This window comes from Trachypithecus francoisi, unplaced genomic scaffold, assembly GCF_009764315.1.
Source record: "Trachypithecus francoisi isolate TF-2019V2 unplaced genomic scaffold, Tfra_2.0 Lachesis_group20, whole genome shotgun sequence".
In the NCBI taxonomy this organism is placed as follows: Eukaryota; Metazoa; Chordata; class Mammalia; order Primates; family Cercopithecidae; genus Trachypithecus; species Trachypithecus francoisi.
The window spans coordinates 9,818,887-9,843,327 of record NW_022681466.1 but is presented as its reverse complement, the minus strand read 5'-3'; the positions used below and the strand labels follow the sequence as shown (position 1 = coordinate 9,843,327).

Below are 24,441 nucleotides of genomic sequence, written 5' to 3'. Positions count from 1 at the left end.
CGATTCCCACAGCCCAGCCCCCATCAGAACTACTTCTAAAAAGGCTGTTACCAAGACCTAGCATCCCAAGGACACGTGCTGCCTGAGACGCCCTTCCTCCCACAGGGCACCCAGGCTCGGCCTGAGCTCAAGGCTTCCCTCCGTGCTGCCCTTCACTGGCACTAAGAATGCTTCTCCCAGAAACTCCTGCCTGATGTCAGTGTGAGCAAGTGTGAGTGGGGGTGAGAAGGTAGGGTGAGCAGGTAATGAACAGGGGTGAGCAGGGGTGAGCGGGTAAAGAGCAGGGGTGAGGGGGTGTGAGCAGGGGTGAGCAGGGGTGAGCGGGTGTGAGCAGGAGCAAGCAGGTTTAAGTGGTGTGAGCAGGTGTGAGTGGGAGTGAGAAGGTAATGAGAGTGAGCAGGTATGAATGAGGGTGAGCAGGTGGCCCCGGGCTCCTCTGGGGTGCCCTGCACTAATCCCAGCATCCCAGAGTTGCCCCTCCCCATGGGGTGTCGAGTTCTCCCCCACTGACACGCCCCTTTCAAAGGACCTGCACAATCGTCATGGTCAACACAGCACGCAACACACACCAGGCTCCTAAAATAGCAAACGGTTTCCTAATCTTCACTTAGAGCAAGAGCATTTCCAAGAATATCTTGGGTAAGAGGTGACGAGGCCCTGCGCTTGTTCCTGTAATGGGCTTGTCTCCACCCCTTCAAGGGCCACATCAAAGCCACTTGCTGGCCTGTGTGCATGGCGCCATAAACAGGACCGCTCCGCTGGGCCACTGGCCATGCAGGCCATTCACAGGACCACAGGTGTGGGCAGGCTGCCCCCTTCCCCTGCCGGCTCTGATTCAGATGGCTCACGCTGCCCAGGTTGGTCCAAGCAGAACAGCACTCGTGGCCCCTCGTACACACAGCCCCCTCCCACCCCCTCTTCCCCAGAGCATGGAGCTGGCAGAGACAAGGCGCAAGGCAGGCGTCCGCCAGCCTCCGGCCAGAGACGGGCTTCCTCCCACCTGCCGTTGCTCATTCCAACTTTTCTAATGACAAGATCAGCCTCTTAAAACACTGGGTCTGTTGAGTGTGACTCGTCCGGCTCTCCCGAGCCCATGGAGGGAACAGCGACGGTGAGGAGGAGGAAAGCCACATGCCCACATGGGTGATGAGGGTTAGGCTGCTCTGTGTCACGCCACTATGACTCGGCATCCACCCCACAGCTCCTAGACCACAGAATCTGGTGGAGAAGGTTGGAGGTGCATGGTTCTACACATACTTTTTATTTGCCAAATCCACCTAAGCACTGTCTCGGTTCTTTATGAGGCCACCTAGGGGCCAGTGCTCAGAGGCAGGCAGGCCACCTCCAGTGCACAACTTCATCAACTGCTTCCCCATCTACTGCTCATTCCTGACCCCAAGATAGACTGTATATGTATTTGTAGACAGTCTCTATATCTGTGTTTCCCATATAGAAAGAATGAGGGTTTTTCAGCAGGTGAGTGCCCAGGATTAGAGAGGTAGCTCACGCTTTTAACCTACCTAAGACTGCCCATCAACTTCCCCGTCAGACTTATTTGCACTGCAATCTTTCTCCATCAGAAAGAAAATAACGACCCCAGGCCAGCCTGATGCCCTCTGGGGAACCCTAAGGAGACAGCATGACTCAAGCACCTGCCAGGTCCAGAGATGCCACAGGGTGCTGCTGCGAGATGCCCATACCCCAGCATGCCCCACAGGCCAGGGCAGCTGGGAACAATGGTTTTTCAAGATTTCAGCTCACAAGTCAGAAGTTTTAGCCATTGGTCTGTGCCCTGAGGACAACTGAGAAGTTTCCAACTGGGGAAGGGGAATCTAAAAGCTCTTTTGGAGGTCAAGGCTGCAGTGAGCTAAGATGACCCCCACTGCACTCTAGCCTGGGCAACAGAGAGAAACACTATCTCCAAAAAAAAAAAAAACAAACACAGAAACCCTTGAGGTTCTGTTTCATCTCCCTCGTTCTAGGCCTGAGCAGTCTGGAGCTCCGGTCAGACCTGCACCACCAGTCAGGATGTCAGGCTGTGTATACACAGGGCTAAGACTATCAGGCCTGGGACTCACTGTCGGGAAAGCTGTTTCCCAGTACAAGGCCATAAACTGGTTATCACGTCCGACTCTTCATCCCAGGGCCTGACCTTTGGGCCTGACATCTTTACAATTCCAGGAACCATCCGATTAGGGAGACCTGCAGCAGGAACGATAGCCTGAAGAGGGAAGAAGCAGCCTTCTGCAGACCAAGTGCTTTTGGAAGGGGACTGACTGCTGGCAGTTCATGGGGCAGAGAGAGATGCTGCAGCCCTGGGTGCCAGAGAGGGCAGGGTGCAGGGGAGGCAAAGGCGGCTGCTACTCCACACTCACTATAAAGCAAGTGTCATGGAGACACCAGAGGAGGACCTGGACTGGAGTTGGGACTTCCGCTGCCTCCCAGCTCTAGGCCTCCTCTTCAGAAAGGACGCCTGCCCCTGCTCTTCTGCAAAGTCACTCTGCCCTGTGGAAGGCTGATCCAGGCCTCAGCACTCCTGGCCTCCATGGCAGCGCTCCCTCAGCACTCGCACCGTGACTTCTGAGCTCTTTCCAACAGGCCCTGCCCACCCTCCAATCTCAATGCCTACCACTCCCAGCGCCCCTGCTGTTCTGTAAGCCTCGTGTGGTCGAGAGGCTTCTCATTTCTCTCCCCTCTGCCAGGACACTCCGGCCCCAGATGGTGGCATGGACGCTCCTTCTTCACTCAGGCCAACTGCCTGAGTCCGAGTGTCTGCTCCTCAGAGAAGCCCTCCCAGAGCCCCCTTGTAACAGACCCTGCAGCAGCCTGGAGCCTTCTCTTGCTCTGCTCTTCGTAACTCATTCCCTGATATTTGTAGAGATGCATCTGCTTATTATCTGCTTTCCATCAAACTATAAGCCTTAGGAGGGCAGGGAGTTAGTCTGTCTGGTACCCACTGATCCATTCCCAATGTGCCGAATGATGCCTGGGACACAGTTGGTACTTGTTAAATATCTGTTTGAATAAAATAAACAAACTGAGAGTAATAATGTCTCTCCCAAAAAAGGTCAAATTAAGTGTTAAAAAAGCTCTGAAGGCCAGGCACAGTGGCTCACCCCTGTAATCCCAGCACTTTGGGGAGCCAAGGCGGGCAGATCACAAGGTCAGGAGTTCAAAACCAGCCTGGCCAACATGGTGAAACCCCCATCTCTTACTAAAAATACAAAACTTAGCTGGGCATTCTGGTGCGTGCCTATAATCCCAGCTACTGGGGAGGCTGGGGCAGGAGAATGGCTTAAACCCAGGAGGCGGCGGTTGCAGTGAGCCGACTTCATGCCACTGCACTCCAGCCTGGGTGACAGAGCAAGACTCCCTCTCAAAAAAAAAAAAGCTCTGCAGTTTAGGTTTTACTTTATTTTGAGACAGAGTTTTGTCTTGTCACCCAGGCTGGAGAGCAATGGCGCAATCTCGGCTCAATGCAACCTCTGGCTCCTGGGTTCAAGCAATTCGCTCGCTTCAGCCTCCTGAGTATGTGGGGTTACAGGCGGCTGCCACCATGCCCAGCTAATTGTTGTATTTTTAGTAGAGATGGGGTTTCACCATGTTGGCCAGGCTGGTCTCAAACTCCTGACCTCAGGTGATCCACCCACCTCTGACTCCCAAAGTGATGGGATTACAGGCGTGAGCCACAACTGCACCCGGCCTATTTTGGTTTTGTTTTGTTTTGTTTTGTTTTTGAGATGGAGTCTTGCCCAGGCTGGGGTACAGTGGCACGATCTCAGCTCACTGCAACCTCTGTCTCCTGGGTTCAAGTGATTCTCATGCCTCAACCTCCCAAGTAGCTGGAATTACAGACATGTGCCACCACACCCGGCTAATTTTTGTATTTTTAGTAGAGACAGGGTTTCACTATGTTGGCCAGGCTGGTCTCAAACTTCTGGCCTCAGGTGATCCGCCCACCTTGCCCTCCCAAAGGGCTGGGATTATAGGTATGAGCCACCGCGCCAGGCCTCTGCAGTTCTAAGACAGAAGTGCACGAACATTTTAAGAGTACATGCATGAACATGTACTCCTCCCTCAAGCGCCCCCACAGTATTCTGCAATAAATCTCACAGGATTCTCAGACTCCGATAAAAACACGGAGAGGACAAGAAGACATCATAGTCTTATCCTTGCAGGATAAGCACTCGCCTGCTCTGACGTTAGTACAGCTCTGAGAAACTGTAAGGGCCCACAGGCTGATGTGTGTGCTCAGCCTGAAGCGAGCAATTTGCACCGGCACAGCACCCCTGCCACACCCACTGGGTGCCCAGGGGAAAGCCGCCCCACGTGTCCCCTAGGCAAACAGGGTGGGGCTGCTTGCCTCTTGCCATCAGTTCACCTTTGGGCAGAATGCCTACTGGCCTATCAGAAAGGCAACAAAAATAGTGACATTCTCACAACCATTAACAGACTTCCCTGTCAGTATGAGCCAGAAATCTCTTAATCCAACACTCGGCTCCGCCCTAGCCACCCACATTGTGTTGTTAATGCTAGAATACTGCATCTAGAAGAAATTGAACTCAACATGTTAAAACTCATTTTCTGATCTTCCTCATGAAATGCACGCCGGAGGGCAGAGCCCATGTCCCAGCAGATGGACACAGCCTGGTTCAGCACAGCGTGGCTCCTGCCTGAATGTGATAATGGGATGGGCACCACCCGCTCTGTCCCTCACTTCTCCACGGAGCAGAAAGATGGAGACATGAGAACTGGCTTGACACAGTTCACACTCAGCCTCCCCTGGAGCTGCCTCTCAAGACCTCGAAGTGAGCTTACTGGCATCCAGCAGATACCACACTTTCAATGGCTGACAAGGCCAGACTGCTTCTGCCCGTACTCCACCCCTGACCAGGACCAGGTTTGGGAAGGAAAGGTCAGCACCCATCCCGATGTGTCTGCAGCAGCACAAAGCACTTCCTGTTAAGAGTCCAAATTCTACCCCCGCTCCCAGAACCTTGTCCCACCACACCTACTGGGCGAGGAGCGAGGGCCAAGCAACAGGAAACTGACAACCATGAATCAGAGGAACTGCCACCTGCCTGAGATCCAACCCATGTGCCCACCAGCCCCACCTCCCACAGCCAAGGCAATGCAGGGGAAGAGGCCGGGCAGTACCTTCCTTCACGACCAAATCAGCGCAACAAAACTACAGGGAGCAAGGCCAGAAACACAGCACCAAGGGATCCAAGACCCCCACCCCACTCTCTTCTGCCAATCTATTTGCTCAGGGACACGCAATGGCACTCGGCCCCCAGTGTGATTTCAACCTCCACGCACCCCACCAGGCGTCTCACCTGGCCTACGAACCGTACGGTTATTTTACAGAAAGTCAACCACGAGCCCCATTCCCTGTGTCCTCCTGACAATCCAGAGCCATCCCCTGACTGCACAGGAAGGAGATTAAGCCAGGCCCCTCAGCTGTGGCCACAGGTAAACGTAGACTCAGAACCAGGCTTCTAGACTTCAAGTCTAGTAATCTCTACGCCAAATCACACTTGTATGACTTCTCCTGAGTATTCTAAATAGGCTCCCTTTACAAAAATCCAAATAAAAACTAAATAGATAAACCATATTGCAAAAGAAGTCTCTAGTGCATGCCTTTAAATAGTTAAGGGTTCCTCTGGTTCTTAGAAACAGCTCAATTTATTGAAATGTGATAGAGATACACGACAGATTGACAGATAAAATATGTTAAGAAATCAGCATAGTACGCAAAAGAGGTGTATCAGGCTGTTGAACGATTGGCAGATGGTTATCACACAAGAATCTTTCCAACAAGGCATCTAAGCAACTGCCAGACAGTCCTGGCAATACTTGACAACACACAAAACACTAAAGAAAAAGCGCCAGCCCTCTGAATTTTCTGTCACCAGACTGCACTGAAATCCACTGGCAGCTGCTGAGCCACGGGGTCATTTCACATGAGAAGGTGCCTCTTCCCCCCACGCTGCTCTTCCTTGCATCACTACACTCATGGGGCCACTAGCAAGTTCAACATAGTCACTCTGCAAAGCCTCTTGCTGCCTGGCTCCCAGAGGAGTGCTGTGCTGACAGCAGAGTGCTGTCTGAGGGGCGAGGATCTGGAATCCACAGAGTCCTGGCTTACCCGCCTCTGCCCAAGGGCTTCTGGGAGCAGGAGGAGCTGAGATCAGCCCAGGCCTGTCCTACAGGAGCCTGGGCGAGGCAGTGGAAGTATCAGCACATAGCGACCGGCAGGAATTTTCTGGGACCCAAACACAGACACACCCAAAGAGGCACATAGCCTGTACCCAAAAGGCGCCTTGCAAAGGGTAGACAGTCAGGAAACGGTCCACTGGGCCAGCCATCCAAATCCACAAGCAACCTGCGGCTGCCCACTCATCTCTCAACCTGACACAGGCTGCCCTGGAGGAAGTGACCACCAAAAGATGGGCCTGAAGAGGTGCTGACTTAAGATCCCACTGGACACACAGCCACTGGGCAGGGAAGGACCCTCACCTCTCACTTCAGCATCAAGTGACCTCTGACCTCTGGTTCCTGGCTTTAGGATGAAGGCCCTCTGCTCAGCAGCAGCCCCCTCCACGCACCATCCATCCCTCAGCCACCTCTGCCAACTCTCCCCTGTACCCTATCCCCCACACGGGCACATGCCCTGGGATCCAGCTGTAAGATCATCCCCAATTTCCCACTAGTCCGGCACTCCTGGGTTGCAGGGAACGCACCCCACCCCCGCACACACACCACCCACACCAGGGCAGGAGAGAGGGAGCGGCAGAAGCACACCAGTCCGGGAAAAGGCAAGACGCACTGGAAAAGCAGGTTGGGTGTTTCTGTTTCAGCGGTAACTGGGGAGTCAGCTCACGTTTATCAGAGCCGCTTCAGGGAAATAACCGGTGGCAGGGTCAGAAGCTACAGGCCAGGAGCCCCCCACCCTCCAGGCTGAGTTAAGGGGCCTCCTCATCGTTCCAGCACAGTGCAGTTGAGGACAGCAATGCCTAGTCACTCCTCTGCAGCTCCCCAGCACACGGCAGTATGGGTCTGAGGCGTCCCCAAAGGTCAAAGCTGCCCCACTGGCCAGCTCTTTCAATACCCCATCCCTAGATACTGTTGTTATTCCCAGAAGTAATGCCAATCCAAAATTACTTTCCACACCTGCCACAGGCTGGGGCCACCTGCCCTGAGACACTGACCTCCAGCCTGGTTCAGCCACCACACATGCCAGGATGGGCCCTGCAGGACAGTGTGGCAGTCACTTCCCGCACCAAACAATGCCACCTGCCTAGACAGGCCTGTGGGCCTCAAAGCAGCACACGGGAAGCCCTGGACAGGCCAGAAGCTTCCCATTCCAAGCCGGGAGAGTTCTTAAGGCCAGGCATGAGAATCTACTCGGGGTGGTTTTCAAACCCCATGGTGGGTTCAATCCCCACAGAGCTGGACGAAGGTCTAGGGGAACCTGGGCTTCAGTTTTTTTTTTTTTTTTTTTTTTTTGAGATAGAGTCTCGCTCTGTCGCCCAGGCTGGAGTGCAGTGGCACAATCTCGGCTCACTGCAAGCTGCACCTCCCGGGTTCTCACCATTCTCCTACCTCAGCCTCCCAAGTAGCTCGGACTACAGGCGCCCGCCACCACGCCTGGCTAGTTTTTTGTATTTTTTAGTAGAGACGGGGTTTCACCATGTTAGCCAGGATGGTCTCGATCCCCTGACCTCGTGATCCGCCCGCCTTGGGCCTCCCGAAGTGCTGGGATTACAGGTGTGAACCACCGCGCCCAGCCGGCTTCAGTATTTCTTACAATGCACCCCCACCCCGTTGAAAAACATTGGTTTAAAGAAAACAAAAACAAACCACCTAAGCACTGGAAGATCCTCAAGTCTCAACAACACAGATGTGTGCCCACGGCAGTCCACAGCCTAGACCCCACCCGCGGAGGCCTCCCACTCGCTCAGCTCTTCCGAAAGCCACTAGGACCAGGACAAGAGAATGAGCAAAACAGGCCTCTCGACTGCCCAGGGAGAAGCTAGAAAAGCTGCGGGCTGTACTCATGGCGCAGGGGCCTCCAGGTACCATTTCCCCTTCTCTAGACAGCCTAGCCCCAGGGCTGGGGGTCCCCAGTGTCAGAAAAGAGTTATGGTTCCGCTGCTAGAGGCGGGCACCCTCCCAGCATCAAGAGGCCATGGGGTAAGCCCATTGCTAAGCACAAGGTTTCCAGCATGTTGTAACCATGTCTCGGAGAGCTGCCCCTGGGATTCTGCCCCATTTCGGCTGTTCTGCCAGATACCTGAGAGGGATAAACATACAATGCAGAGTGTGACCCTCTTCCTACCACCCACCACCAGCAAGACTGTGTACAGAGCCTTCATTTCCTCAGCTATGGGGAAAAAGGGCAGACATTGGCATAAGGGAAAAAACCAAAGGCAACAGTGAGGAAAAGACAGGAAAACTGGGTTGCTGATGCCAAAACAAATGATCCCTAATGAATCCTCTTTCTCCCTGAGAAAGGCACTACCAGCCAGGCGCAGTGGCTCACGCCTGGAATCCCAGCACTCTGGAAGGCCAAGATAGGTGGCTGACAAGGTCAGGCGTTCAAGACCAGCCTGACCAACATGTAGAGATGTGGAACCCCATCTCTACTAAAAACAGAAAAATTAGCCGGGTAGGATGGTGCATGCCTGTAATCCCAGCTACTAGGAAGGCTGAGGCACAAGAATCACTTCAACCCGAAAGGTGGAGGTAGCAATGAGCTGAGATCGTGCCACTGCACTCCAGCCTGGGCAACAGAGCAAGACTCCATCTCAAAAAAAAAAAAAAAGTTGCCAACAAGCAGGAACTCTGACCATCAAGACAAGGCTAAGGGCTGGGTGTGGTTGCTCACACCTATAATCCCAGCACTCTGGGAGGCCAACGCGGGCAGATCAGCTCAAGTCCAGAGTTCAAGACCAGCCCGACCAACACGGAGAAACCCAATCTCTACTAAAAATAAAAAACTAGGCCGGGCAACGGCCGGGCGTGGTGGCTCAAGCCTGTAATCCCAGCACTTTGGGAGGCCGAGATGGGCGGATCACGAGGTCAGGAGATTGAGACCATCCTGGCTAACCTGGTGAAACCCCATCTCTACTAAAAAATACAAAAAATTAGCCGGGCGAGGTGGCGGGCACCTGTAGTCCCAGCTACTTGGGAGGCTGAGGCAGGAGAATGGCGTAAACCCGGGAGGCGGAGCTTGCAGTGAGCTGAGATCCGGCCACTGCACTCCAGCCTGGGTGACAGAGCGAGACTCCGTCTCAAAAAAAAAAAAAAAACTAGGCCGGGCGCGGTGGCTCAAGCCTGTAATCCCAGCACTTTGGGAGGCCGAAACAGGCCAATCACAAGGACAGGAGATCGAGACCATCCTGGCTAACATGGTGAAATCCCGTCTCTACTAAAAAATACAAAAACACTAGCCGGGCAAGGTGGCAGGCACCTATAGTTCCAGCTACTTGGGAGGCTGAGGCAGGAGAATGGCGTAAAAACAGGAGGCAGAGCTTGCAGTGAGCTGAGATCCAGCCACTGCACTCCAGCCTGGGCGACAGAGCAAGACTCGGTCTCAAAAAAGATAAAAATAAAAATAAAAAAGTAGCCAGGCGTGGTGGTACAGGCCTGTAATCCCAGCTACTCAGGAGGCTGAGGCAGGAGAATCACTTGAACCCAGGATGAGGAGGTTGTGGTTAACCAAGACTGCGCCAATGCACTCCAGCCTGGGCAACGAGAGCAACATTCCGTCCCACGGCTAAGGCACGTTCCTCTCCATCTCTTAGGAGAGGTTACGTCACCACATCTTTACAACTGCCACCAAATGATGTGACCACATATGGTCTTTGATGCATAAAAGAGACGGATTTTACACAACTGAAATTCACTTGTTGGGAGGCAAGGCAGGCAGACCACTTGAACTCAGGAGTTCAAAACCAGCCTGGGCAACATGGTAAACTCCCATCTCTACAAAATTCAAAAATTAGCTAGACGTGGTGGCACACGCCTGTAGTCCCAGCTACTCAGGAGGCTAAGGTGGGAGGACTGCTTGAACCGGGAAGTGGAGGTTGCAGTGAACTGAGATCATACTACTGCACTCCAGCCTGGCAAACAGAGCAAGACTGTCTCAAAAAAAAATAAAAATCCACTTGGGGAGATGAATGCTCTCCTCTCCCCAAATCATGGGACAGCTATGATGTGCCTGCAAGGGCTGCTGGGAGGGTAAGAAGGGAGAAGTGCAGTGCTCTAACAGGCAGGTGCCAGGGCTCCCCCACCCCCTGCCCCTGCTTGTGGCTGTCCCACGCTAGGCCGTCCTCCAGCCAGCTGCTGCGCACCTTTGGCGTGGAACGTCCAGTCCCTCCGCCAGTACTCCTGCAGCTGGACCCGCTCCTGCTGTCCCAGGCTGCACACCTCGCTGTAGAACTGCCGCTCGATGTGCACATAGGCCGCTGGGATGGCACCAGCCACCCCCTTGGCCCCAAAGAAGCCATTCACTTCTGGTGAGGCCAGCAGGATCTGGTACTCAGCCCGAGTGCCCAAGACCAGGTCCATGTAGGCCTGGGTCAGGTTGAAGTAGCCAGTGGTGAGGTAGATCTTTGCACCATGCTCCGCCTCAGTCAACAGGGTCTCAGTGACAATCTCATCGATTTGAATCTCGAAGGGCTTCATCTGAATCAGCGGATAAATCCAGGTGTCAGGGGCCGGTTTGCGATCCCCAGCAGCTGCTGCATCTTCCTGGGTCAAAAGGGAGTTGCTGTGGAAGGTCTGGGCATGCAGCATCTGCTGGCGGGTCCTGGCTGAGTTGATCACATCCATGACCCTCTTATTGGCTGCCTTGCAGTACTCGGCCCGGTCACCTAGAGGAAGACGTGAGAGAGGAGTGAAGGGAAGAGAAAGGAAGGATCTGGACTCTGCCCAGCTGAGAGGACGGGGCATGTGACAGGCAGGTGCAGACGCTACAACTGGATGTTCACTGAACACACGCTGAGTGGGCCCAGGACCCCAAGCCCACAGCGAGGCTCCTCTGGGGATACGGTTTGCCCAAGACAAGGGCCGGGCCCACAGCAGCCCACACTCAGGCAGAAGTGAAAGGCATGTCAACCTATCAGTCCAATTACAAACAAGTTTAAACCCAGGCAAGACAAACTGACAGGGGGAGAAATCAGGATAGTGGTTACCTTGGGGGTAATTCCTTGCGGGGGGACACACAAGGGGCCTCCAGGAAGCGGGTCCACTAGGAACAAGTTCATGGCTGTATACTTACAACTGGCGCTCGGGGTGCATGTTCTACTTCAATAAGGAAGCTCAGTCAAATAAAAACATACAAGTATAACCAAAAAAGGAGCGTGCGTATTCCATAGATGGGGTCACAGGGAAAGCCTTGGATAAACACCATCAGCTTGGATAAGCACATCACCACGTGGGAAAGCTTCCCACAGCAGTGACAGCTCCTGGGAGAGAGGAAGAATGGGCAGGCTCAGGCTCTGCATGGGGTGCCCTTTGTATTTGGACAAGACACTGGTGACAGGTAATCATGCAGACACACTGAAAGGAAAGATGCTACTATCAGACAAGATAAAGCTGAGAATTCATGAGTTAAGCACCCAACTCAAGAAGACAGGGGAAAGAAACAACAGAATATAAATAACCATGAATACAGTATAGGGAAGCAAAAATAAAGAACAGGCCAGGCACAGGGGCTCACGCCTGTAATCCCAGCACAGCACTGTGGGAGGCCAGGGCAGGCGGATCACCTGAGGCCAGGAGTTTGAGACCAGCCTGGCCAACATGGTGAAACCCTGTCTCTACCAAGAGTAAACATCAGCCAGGTGTGGAGGTGCATGCCTGTAACCCCAGCTACTTGGGTGGCTGAGGCTGCAGAATCACTTGAACCTGAGAGGCAGAGGTTGCAGTGAGCTGAGATCATGCCACCGTACTCCAGCCTGGGTGACAAGAGCAAAAAACTCCATCTCAAAAAATATATATATGTGTGTGTGTGTGTACATATATGTGAGAGTGACTGTGTATGTGTATATATATACACACAAATAAAAATAAGAATAGAAATTACTAGAATGAAAACGATACAAAAATGGAGAAAAATCAACTGTCGAAAGTTGATAACTGTGGAAAGTTGACTGTCTGATAAAGGATTGACAAAACAACAAGGCTTTGGCAAGGCTGATCAGGGAAGTGTAACAGGAAAGGAGGGCTGTCCCGGGTCATCCTTGCCGGCTTGCACGGTCTGAGCTGAGAGCAGGGACAGACACTCGGTGCCTTTCAGGGCTGGGCTACAGAACAAAGAGAAGGACCAGCCGGTGCAGGAGTCTGGACTGTCGATGCCAGCACCCTCCGGGGGAGAAAGGAGTCACACTGCCACAAGCTGGACAGGGCTGCGGGAGGGAGGAGCACCGGGGCCCTCAGTACACCCTGAACCTCTCTGTGGACTCACATTCTCCCAAGCACAGCTGGGCTCGAGTCTCCCCACTCCTGCTCTGAGCGTGCTGGCTCTCATCCTGGCCTAAGCACGGCCCGTTTTCTCTCATATCCATGCCTGGCCCGTTACATTAGACCAGGGATCCACACACATTTTCTTTAAGGGTCAGATGGTAAATATTTTAGGCTTTCTGGGCCAAAAGGCAGAGCTGAGGATGCTAGGCAGGCGCTCAGCAAGACAGATGCAGAGCTCCACAAGCTCTTTATGGATGAAATTCAAAATACAACAGTAGTAACGGAGCATGGCGGCGGGCAGAGCATCACACCATCACAGTTGAGCTCTGAGGCCCAGGGCTCCCCTAACACAAGGACAGGGCTTCCACCAGGCGGCCCACTTAAATGCTTCCATTCTAGGTCCACAGGACACGAAGAGCTATTCTCCCAACAAGGTCCAAGTTCAGCTCCTCCTCCCCAAGTTCAAATCCAGCAAATCCAGCAGCAGCCCTCTAAAGGCCATGGGGGAGCCACAGCCACAGGAATCACAGGAATGCAAATGGCCCAGAACGCTCACGCCAGGACCTGCCGGGATCCAGTGGGCAGATCTGAGAGCTCTTACACTTCACCTTCCAGGCAGGGGGCCACAGAGTTCAAGGGAGCTGGGAGTCACAGGCCCAAGTGACAGGCTTGGGGAAATGGGCCCTAGGCAAACAGCCGCTGGCCTGGTTGCTTCCTGTGATGCAGGGCAGGCTCCTGGGTCACTCGCCCAAGCACACCTGTTCACTGCTGAGTAGCTACTTGTTAATTGCATCGTGACCTGAGTTTGTCACCCGCCCCCGCTAGTTCACCTGAGACCTGGGTCACCAGGACACGCCGCTGCATACCCTTGCCTGAGTCCTCCTCACCTGCATCTTCCCTCCCTATAGTGCAAACCTGAGTGATCCTGCCTCACGACTAGGAGTCCCAAGCCCACGCTCCCGCCTTCCTGGGCCGGCTCTCTCACCCACAGAGCATGACTGATGGTGAGTCACATCTGTCTGGCTTTTTCAAGGACAAAAGCAGAATGAAGCCCTCCCACCCAAGACCCCTATGCCTGTGGCAAGGCCACCCAGAGGTGTGCTCTCCTGGGCCCTCACTCCACCCCACCCACAGCCACAGAAGGGTGTCAGAGGCAGCCCCTACCTTTGTAAGGATGCACCATCCCATCCACCACCTGCACCGTGTCATCCCCCTGCAGCTGCAGGGACACATCCCCCACTGCGTCCACCAGCTCCGTGAAGAAGTCGGCAATCTCCACACAGTCCTGCAGGAACACGTAGCGGTCCTGGCGGTTGGTGAAGTAGGAGTCACTCAGGTTTGCACTACAGGGATGGAAGACGCAGGTTCTCAGGTGAACTAGCAGGGGGGTGACAAACTCAGGTTAAGATGCAGTTAACAAATAGCTAGCTACTCAGCAATGAACACGTGCAAGAGACAAAGCCAGAGTCGATCCAAGGTGACACAGCCAGTGACCCACGGGCTCCTCCTCTCAAGGAGCTGACAATCTAGCTGAGAAGAGGAGACGCAGACCCAGAAAGCCAGCTACCCACGCAGGGCTTGTGTCTGCTCGTTTGTCGAGACAGTCTCATTCTGTCGCCCAGGCTGGAGTACAGTGGCATGATCTTGGCTCCCTGCAGCCTCCGCCTCCCAGGTTGAAGTGATCCTCCTGCCTCAGCCTCCCGAGTAGCTGGGGTTACAGGCGTGCACCACCACACCCAGCTAATTTTTGTATTTTCAGTAGAGACAGGGCTTCACCATGTTGGCCGGGCTGGTCTTGAACTTCTAACTTCAGGTGATCCCTCTGCCTCAGCCTCCCAAAGTGTGGGACTGCAGGCGTGAGCCACTGCGCCCGGCCCATGTAGGGCTATTTATTAGTGCCCATGTTTGTTGGTTTTCTCTGTCCCACTAAGTGACAGCTGCCACTGGTACCGTCCCAGAGCAAGGATGCAATCAAGAGCTTTCTCTCAGCACCAGCAACCCAATCCTGGTCCCACTGCAGAGGGGAGGGCCTGTGAAAGGGCCCACATTTATCAACCCAAGGACCCGGACTTCCAGGTCTGACTCTTGTTTATTTTTCTGGCTCTGTCTACCTGGCAAAGTGACTCATCCTCTCTGATCTGTTTCCACATGGACACAGCGAGGAAAATACTAGAGGGTCACTGGGGGTGGGAACAGACAACACACCTGAGTGGCCAACACATGCTAAATGCCCAATCAACAGTGGCTTCCAGTCAGTTCCCGGGGGGTTCCAGCCTCAGTGGCAGAGACAGTGCCAGGGAGGTGCTGCAGGGGCACAGCAACCAGACCTACAAGCAGGTTCTCCAAGGCTGAGGGGAACGGGTTTCCCACTGTTCCTATTCCACTGCCCTCCAGCCTGCAGAGCAGGAAGGCAAAAGCACTGACGGTGGGAAGCACTCACCCGCTCAAGATGACGCTGTTGTCGAAGAGATACACCTTAATGTGCTGGAGGCCAATGGTCTCATTGAAGCGCTCAGGGATGAGGAGCCGGAGCAGCCCGCGGAGGTGCGGCGTGTGAAAGAGGGAGACTCGGACCTGCTCTGGGAACCTCTGCAGAAGTGGGAGCAGCATCGTGCGGGAGTTCTTCCGGCCTGAACACAGGACAGAGAATGCAGCAGTTGACTCAGAGGCATCCTGCCTCCAGTGAGGAGCCACCTCCATGTGGCCTCGCCTTCACCTGTGCCGTCCACCTGAATCAGTCACACCAACTGGGGCTACTCCTAGCCAGGGGACGCCTGGGCCAACCTCTGTCCTGTATGCTGGCCACATCTCAGGCCTGGAGTGCTCAGCATGGCAGATGCCTGCTCTTTTTGCCACCTAGCACCCATTCACCCTCCTCTGGTAACTGCACCCAATCTCCTCCTGGGGCACTACCCCACCCACTCTCAGCATTTCTGCTCTGGGAGAAGACGACCCTACCCACCTTGCCCCTTACCCCCAGGCTCCATGGGGGAGCACACAGGCCTGGGCTGGACTATTCGGCACAGTCCAAGCTCCCGGCTGGGCACGCCACCGTCAGGCCACTCAGGAACTTTGACCGGATTCTCAGGAAACCAGACTCTTTCAAAGGACAAGGTATCACAGGGAGACAAGCCTAAGCCACCAGGGGCCACCACACAGAGCCTGAGAAGGAAGCCAGGCCAAAGAAAACAGCTAGGGGATGGATCCTGGCGACACAGCCAAACCCCAAATCACAAACCACCCAAAGCAGATCGGTCACAGGAGTCCAAAAAAGTCTTTTTGCCTAAGGCAGTTTTTCAAGAGACAAAGTCTGGCTACATTGCCCAGGCTGGACTCAAACTCCCAGCTCAAGCAGTCCTCCCGCCTCAGCCTCCCAGGCAGGTGGGACCACAGGGCGCGCCACTGCACTTGGCTCCTGCCTAAGCTGTTTTTAGTTGGGCTTTCAGTCACTGGCTGCAGAATAAAATCCTAACTCACACAATCAGGCATCCTGGGCCAGCTTGGATGATCTTCAAATAGCCTTGTCTCTGCCTGGGGACAAGGGGGTGACAGTAACTCCTCTTGGAACTGAGGATCTGACACAGGAAGCATGAGGGGCCAGGCGTGCATGCCACCTACCTCGTGAGCCCCGCGTGAAGTCTAAGAGAATGGAGACCTTGAGATTTGAAGGAAACTTTGCTTGGAGTGACTTTTCTAGAGTACCTTCCAGGCAGTCCACCTACCAAGAAAGAACACAGAAGAAGAGAAGATTAAGACCCAAAGAGGTGTGTGTATTTAAAGAAAAACAAAATGCCCCATCGGCTAGTGCTCTCGTCATCTTCTCCAAAGACAGGTTTGTGCCATCAGCACTCGGACACCAACACCACAAAAACTCCCTGTCTGAGAGCCCCTTCTTGATCATCAGAAGCAGCACCCAGGGGCCCTGATCGGCCCAAGCCTCCAGGAATGGAAGGGGACCTGCAGGCAGAGGCGTGCTGCCTGATAGCCAGCCCATGCCACCCTGGAAACGCTACACCACCAAGTCCCACGTACATTTCAACACAGACAATCCTCACAGACAAAACAAACAGCGCCCTCCTCGTAAAGAGCGCTTAGTAAATATTTGCCAAATGAATGAATCCAAGACACGGCCTGCCCACTGGCTACTCTCCACAGTGCAGACACTCCATTCTTCTCCCGTGAGAACACACAGGCTCCCAGGCTTGGAGTGGAGGGTAGATCCTTAAAAGAGAGGGAGGCGGCCAGGCGTGGTGCCTCACGCTTGTAATCCCAGCACTTTGGGAGGCCGAGGTGGGCAGATCACCTGAGGTCCGGAGTTCAAGACCAGCCTGACCAAAATGGAGACCAACATGGAGAAACCCCATCTCTACTAAAAATACAAAATTAGCCGGGGTGGCGGCGCATGCCTGTAATCCCAGCTACTCGGGAGACTGAGGCAGGAGAATCGCTTGAACCCCGGAGGAGGATGATGTGGTGAGCCAAGATCGCGCCACTGCATTCCAGCCTAGGCAACAAGAGCGAAACTCCATCTCAATAAAAAAAAAAAGAGGGAGGCCTCCTTCCTGGGAGAGGCAGAGAGGGGAGGACGGCTCATATGAACCCATTGGCCCTCCCTCTCCACACTCCAATCCCTGTAGCTCCCACCTGTAACTCTGAACAAGGACAGACCAAGAAACGGCACTAACTCTGGGCAATGGGCCCATCCGTTTCACTATATGGAGCAGAAAGCAATCCCAGGAGACCAAGAGAAAGAAGTGATCTCATTCACACTCACTTCAGCTAAGCCTCAGCTCCCGCCATGCACCAGAACCTGCGCTGGCCCCAACAGCTCATACAAACCTGGGGACTGCTGGCTCCTTCCCACCCACCTATCTCACTGTAAGTGACAAGGATGGCACAACAGCAAGTCCAAGGGGAGCAAGGCTGGCCGCAGCCCTGGCACTTGACACCAGCCCGTGGCAGAACCAGCCAGCCAGCCCAACTTGCACTCAGGTCCGTTTGTCCAGTACAGGGTCAGAAAGCCTTTTGTGTCAACGGCCAGAGAGTAAATATTTGGAGCTTTACAGACCAGATTGGCGCTGTCACAGCTACCCAGTTCTGCCGCTGCAGCATGAAACTGACCACAGATAATACGCGAATGAGTGTGGCTATGCTCCAACAAAATTTTATTTACCAATACAGAAATTTAAAGTTTTCATAAGTCATAAAATACTATTTTTTTCTTTCCCAATTATTTGAAAATGTAAAAACCATTCTTTCTTAGCTCACAGGTCACACCATAACAGGTGGCAGGTCAGATTTGGCCTCCAGGCCACAGTCGGCCAAGCCCTGAACTGGCAGGCAGAGCTGCCTGGGACCCTGTGTGGGTAGGAGGACACTGCCAGTGAGGCCAAGAAGGCACAGACCAGGCCTCCCCACGCTCTCCTCACCAGGCCCTCCCTACACTCTCCTCACCAGGCCCTCCTGACATTCCCACATCTGGAGCAACAAAAATAAGAGCTCGCTCTGACATGGAGGCCAAGGAAAGGCAGCTCCACACCAACTACATGGCACAAAAAGCTGTGGCACGTTGGGGCCCATTCACTACTGCTGCCAGGACCATCTCCCCATAAACCTTACCAGTTCCTGTTCCAAAGGACCTGTCCCCAGGTAGAGGGATGCCATCACGACCCGCCTCTTGGCCACTCTTATCTGCCCCTGAGAGAGGAGAAAAATCCAAAATTCAAATTTATCATTTTCATGGTTCACTAAGAAAACAGAACCCTTTGACCTGGCAGGCAAATCCCACGCCAAGCTGAACCAATTAATATTTAAAGCAAGCTCGAAACGTGTATGGTAACCTCCCAAATAAGGTCCCACAATCCTAAAAAAAAAAGAGCCTGCAAAGTAAAGCAAAATCTGGACCAACTATAAAATGCAACACGGCCATTAAGAAGAATGAAGGCAGGCTGGGTGTAGTGGTTCACGCCTATAATCCCAGTACTCTAGGAGGCCGAGGCAGGCAGATTGCTTGAAGTCAGGAGTTCGAGACCAGCGTGGCCAACATGGCGAAACCCCATCTCTACTAAAAACATAAAGATTAGCCAGACCATGGTGGCGCAGGCCTGTAATCCCAGCTACTCAAGAGGCTGAGGCAGAAGAATCACTTGAACCCAGGAGGCAGAGGTTGCAATGAGCTGTGATCACACCACTGCACTCCAGCCTGGGCAACAGAGCAAGATTCTGTCTCAAAACAAAGAAGAATGAAGGCAATCTATGCACACTGCCACGAATGTCCACAATGGATTACTGAGCCAAAAGCAAATGACCTGTGCTCCCACCTCTTACAACTCACTCCTGCACAAAGCATGCAAGTGCGTACACTTGTGCGTGTGTGTGTGTTTGTGTGTCTGCAGAAGCATGGAGAGTACACAGCAAACTGTCCTCCAAAAAGCAGAGCTCAAAGGAAGGGGAGTATGGACACAAACCTGCCCTCTTTACCTTCTACCCATCTGCAGAGTTTCCAATGTCCATACTGAGCATGCATTACTCTTGAAACGTAGATGGACAGGTATACAGACACGTGAGCAGAACACACCAGTGCCCCAAGATGACACCCCAAATCAGTCCTAACAGCCAGGGGCCTCTCCCTAGCAGTCCCACCCCAAAGGAGGCAGGGGTACAAAGAATGGCAGGGGTGCAAAGAATGGCAGAGGTACAAAGAATGGCAGCGCTACCAAAAGATACACAGGAGACCCAGGTGAGAGGGAGGCAACTTCACATCGACCTGCTTCCCTGTCAGAAGGAACGTCACAGCCCACCCTGCATCGCCAACACAGGAAGACAGGCAACTTGACTAGACAGAAACATGAACAATCACTAGGAAAGGCTTCCGGACAAGGAAAAAACAAAGCAACTTCCCAAGGTTGCTATTTCCTTTGTTTTGTTATGAATTAAAATAGATGTTTGTGGGGGTAATGATTATAAAGAAAGGGAAAAATAAATAAGGCATAAGACGCCGGGCATGGTGGCTCACGCCTGTAATCCCAGCACTTTCGGAGGCCAACGCAGGCAGATCACGAGGTCAGAAGATCGAGACTATCCTGGCTAACATGGTGAAAAACCCTGTCTCTATTAAAACAAAACAGGCCGGGCGCGGTGGCTCAAGCCTGTAATCCCAGCACTTTGGGAGGCCGAGACGGGCGGATCACGAGGTCAGGAGATCGAGACCATCCTGGCTAACACGGTGAAACCCCGTCTCCACTAAAAATACAAAAAATTAGCCGGGTGAGGTGGCGGGCGCCTGTAGTCCCAGCTACTCGGGAGGCTGAGGCAGGAGAATGGCCTAAACCCGGGAGGCGGAGCTTGCAGTGAGCTGAGATCCGGCCACTGCACTCCAACCTGGGCGACAGAGCGAGACTCCGTCTCAAAACAAAAACAAAAACAAAAACAAACAAACAAAAAAAAAACCACAATGCCAGGGGCGGTGGCTCACACTTGTAATCCCAGCACTTTGGGAGGCCAAGGCAGGCGGATCACAAGGTCAGGAGATCGAGACCATCCTGGCTAACACGGTGAAACCCCATCTCTACTAAAAATACAAAAAAGTAGCTGGGCATGGTGGTGCGTGCCTGTAGTCCCAGCCAGTCGGAGGCTGAGGCAGCAAAATGGTGTGAACCCAGGAGGTGGAGCTTGCAGTGAGCCGAGATGGTGCCACTGCACTCCAGCCTGGGCGACAAAGCGAGACTCTGTCTCAAAAAAAAAAACACAAAAACAAAACACAAAATATTAGCCGGGTGTGGTGGCAGGTGCCTGTAGTCCCAGCTGCTCAGGAGGCTGAGGTAGGAGAATGGCATAAACCCGGGAGGTGGAGCTTGCAGTGAGATGAGATCGAGCTGCTGCACTCCAGCCTGGGCGACAAAGCGAGACTCCATCTCAAAAAAATAACGAAAGACAGAAAGATAGAAAGAAAAACAAAGACAGAAAGAGAGAAAGAAAGAGAAAAAAGAAAGATTGAGAAAGAAGGCATAAGACAATTTAGTTCAGGCAACCAAAGCATATCTGACTGTTTACTACAAGACACCAGCTCCTACAGATGTAACGAAGGCATGGGGACCAGGCAGAAACCAGCACTGTCCTCCCTTCTCGCTGTGTGCCCTGGGAAGAAACATGTGCTACTCAGTGTGACATAAACTAGGAGAATCTGCCCACACTTCAGCACAGACTGCAGGGAAAGAAGGCCCCTGGTGTATTCTCCACCTGCTGGGGCAAGCCCCTCTGCCCCTTCCCGCTCTCTGCAGGCCCACCCTCCTCAGGCAGGGCCCGACCTCCTGGCCAGGGGATCCCTACATGGAGACAGTCAGTCATCCTCCCAGAGTTGATTAGGACAGGGAAGAATTGCCTTTGAAAAACTTGTTTCTTCAGGCCGGGCACGGGGGCTCACGCCTGCAATCCCAGCACTTTGGGAGGCCGAGGTAGGTGGATCACCTGAGGTCGGGAGTTCGAGACCAGCCTGACCAACATGGAGAAACCCTGTCTCTACTAAAAATACAAATTAGCCAGGCATGGTGGCACATGCCTGCAATCCCAGCTACTCAGGAGGCTGAGGCAGGAGAATCACTGGAACCCAGGAGGTGGAGGTTGTGATGAGCCGAGATCGTGCCACTGCACTCCAGCCTGGGCAAACTCCATCTTAAAAAAAAAAAAAAAGAAAAGAAAAGAAAAGAAAAACCTGTTTATTCAAGTCGAGGAGAGAATCAAGTAGGAGCAAAGAGCCAACAGTTGCAGCACCATTTGGTACAAACAAGGATGCCCAGGACAGGTAAGCAGTGCAGGGAGGCGGGTGAGAGGGGAGAACAAAAGGACATGCCTGTGTGCACACACAATGCACTCTGAATGAACTAGTCAAGCTAAGCGTGGATCAACAAACACAACAAGAGCACAAAAGGGAGAGAAAATGGGCAGGCACTCAAACAACGGAGAGTTCATTTTCCGCACAAAGGTGAGTCTCTACCTAGATTTCCTATTGTCTCCCAGCATTCTGCCTGCTTGCCCTGGCCCCATCAGACTTTCATTCTTTTTTTTTTTTTTTTTTTTGAGACGGAGTCTCGCTCTATCGCCCAGGCTGTAGTGCAATAGCACGATCTTGGCTCACTGCAACCTCCACCTCCCAGATTCAAGCAATTCTCCTGCCTCAGCCTCCTGACTAGCTAGGATCACAGGTGTGCACCACCCTTCTGTATTTTTGGTAGAGACAGGGTTTCACCATGTTGATGAGGCTGATCTCTAACTCCTGACCTCAGGTGATCCACCCGCCTCAGCCTCCCAAAGTGCTGGGATTACAGGCGTGAGCCACCATGCCTGGCCTAGACTTTCATTCTAATATCATTGCTAATACAAACTCATAGTTCATGCTGTTAAAAACTAATTAGTGTTGAATTACTTCATTCCAATTAGCAGTTTAACTAGAATAACTAGATGTGGCATGTAAACCTGAGTAACATGTTGAAAGCTGAACCCCCAAATGCAAAACTTACATCACTACCAGGAGAGGAAAGGCACACACTTAAGAAAGAGTCCCAGGCCGGGCGCGGTGGCTCAAGCCTGTAATCCCAGCATTGGGAGGCCAAGACGGGCGGATCACGAGGTCAGGAAATCGAGACCATCCTGGCTAACACAGTGAAATCCCGTCTCTACTAAAAAAATACAAAAAAAAACTAGCCGGGCGAGGTGGCGGGCGCCTGTAGTCCCAGCTACTCGGGAGGCTGAGGCAGGAGAATGGCGTAAACCCGGGAGGCGGAGCTTGCAGTGAGCTGAGATTCGACCACTGCACTCCAGTCCGGGCGACAAAGCGAGACTCCGTCTCAGAAAAAAAAAAAAAAAAAAAGACAGAGTCCCTAAAGAATCAAGACTACAAGGCTTAGACCCAGGATGTCTAAATTCCCCGTTACTTTGAAAGGCCTCTTCATGCATATCAAATCGCACCCACGAGTTTTTACTTCCTATTACATCTACCAAGATGACACTCTACTGCGTTTGGAGATGATTCCAGGGTTAGGGGTCCATGATGCACAGACTAGATAAAGATGACCTCCTCCCCTGTCACCTTTAGCAAGGACATACCCGTGTAGCCCACGGGTCCTCAGTCCTCACTAACCTCCCTTCTCATGGTCACAACTTCACCGTGGAACAAAAGGAATCAGTGCGCCCATAAGAATCAAACTCTAGGCCCGTGGCCGCACACAGTGGCCAGTACTTTGGGAGGCCAAGGCAGGAGGACCATTTCAGCCCAGTGGTTCAAGACCCACCTGGGTAACACAGTGAGACCCCTTCTCAAAAACAACAAAATAAATAAATAAAAATAAGGTCTAGTTCCTTGTTCTCACTATTGCCTTCTCAGAGCTTCTCCACCTGAGACACTGGCCCCACAGGCAAGTTTCTGACTGTGGCTCAGCTCAACCACCCATGAAGCTGAAACCTGACAGGTAAAACCTGGAAGGAAGGAAGAAGCTTGAGCGGCTATCAAAAGTTTCTAGACTAGAAAGCACTCAGGGCTCACAAACCTAATCCCCCAAAAGCTCTAACTCAAACTTCTTTCCTTTAGATATAACTTACCTTCATGAGCTCAAAAAACTCTGCTGGGGAAGAAAGCACCCTGACATGAGAACTGGAGACTCCAAATTCTGGAACCAGGTTTCTGATCCACTGGAACCGGTGCACGCCTTCTGGACACAGGCAGCAAGGTGGGGAGGTGACCTGGGGAACAGCTGGGGACAGCAGGGGAGCCAATAACAGCCATGGTGACCTGGTTAAAGAAATATGCAACTGGGTCATATCTCAAATACTTCTGCAGAAGCCCCTCTCAGTTACTGGTGGGTGAAGAGGTGCTGGGAGATGGGTGTGTTGTGTGATGAATGTCAGATTTTCTAGAACATTTTCAAAAGTGAGCCCAACTCAAGCTCTGCTAAAGGATTTTTCCTTCGGCCTTTCCTCTTATTCCTTAAAAAGTCTACTAATCGGCCGGGCGCGGTGGCTCACGCCTGTAATCCCAGCACTTTGGGAGGCCGAGGCGGGCGGATCACAAGGTCAGGAGATCGAGACCACGGTGAAACCCCGTCTCTACTAAAAATACAAAAAATTAGCCGGGCGCGGTGGCGGGCGCCTGTAATCCCAGCTACTAGGGAGGCTGAGGCAGGAGAATGGCGTGAACCCAGGAGGCGGAGCTTGCAGTGAGCCGAGATCGCACCGCTGCACTCCAGCCTGGTGGACAGAGTGAGACTCCGTCTCAAAAAAAAAAAACAAAACCAAAAACAAAAAAGTCTACTAATTGAGCAACTTGAGAAGTGTCAATACCTATAGATAAACCCCAAACTTTAATTCCAAACAACTCAGGAACCAAATTTAGAGCATCCACAAGTAAACTCATAAAAGCTACCACATGGTTAGCCACCATATGGCAACCTTCTAATGAATCTACCTCAAAAAAATGTGCCTGCAGCCACCACTAAAAGACACCGAGGCCGGGCGCGGTGGCTCAAGCCTGTAATCCCAGCACTTTGGGAGGCCGAGACGGGCGGATCACGAGGTCAGGAGATCGAGACCATCCTGGCTAACACAGTGAAACCTCGTCTCTACTAAAAATACAAAAACTAGCCGGGCGAGGTGGCGGGCGCCTGTAGTCCCAGCTACTCGGGAGGCTGAGGCAGGAGAATGGCGTAAACCCGGGAGGCGGAGCTTGCAGTGAGCTGAGATCCGGCCACTGCACTCCAGTCTGGGCGACAGAGCGAGACTCCGCCTCAAAAAAAAAAAAAAAAAAAAAAAAAGACACCGAGCAGAAGGGTAAGTGTGGCAGAAGTCTCATGATTACAGCCCAGACGCCCCACTTTATGACTCATGAGATAAACAAGATTTCTATTCAAGGAAGTACCCAGAAAAAGAAACTTTTCTCTTTAAAAATCCAATTTATGCCGAGCATGGTGGTTCAGGCCT

General features: G+C 52.8%; 1 protein-coding gene and 1 non-coding gene across 14 annotated transcripts in view; both read right to left on the bottom strand.

Moving 5' to 3' along the window:
- The window catches only part of PGS1 (phosphatidylglycerophosphate synthase 1), a 52,066-nt gene that overhangs the window by 13,082 nt on the left and 14,543 nt on the right, over nt 1-24,441 (bottom strand). For all 13 annotated transcript variants that reach the window (XR_004430501.1, XM_033182436.1, XM_033182430.1 and 10 more), the window contains exons 2-7: nt 23,068-23,257; nt 18,094-18,171; nt 16,093-16,192; nt 14,915-15,104; nt 13,639-13,817; nt 10,359-10,880 (exon numbers count right to left, since the gene is read on the bottom strand). Coding sequence is in view for 12 of the 13 variants with exons in the window: in XM_033182436.1 (XP_033038327.1) it covers nt 10,359-10,880; nt 13,639-13,817; nt 14,915-15,104; nt 16,093-16,192; nt 18,094-18,171; nt 23,068-23,257 (1,259 nt within the window). In the remaining variant the exon portion in view is untranslated. The remainder of the gene's footprint in view (nt 1-10,358; nt 10,881-13,638; nt 13,818-14,914; nt 15,105-16,092; nt 16,193-18,093; nt 18,172-23,067; nt 23,258-24,441) is intronic.
- On the bottom strand, nt 14,391-14,519 carry LOC117068095. Its single transcript, XR_004430962.1, has one exon. It is a non-coding gene; the product is annotated as a small nucleolar RNA SNORA30/SNORA37 family (small nucleolar RNA).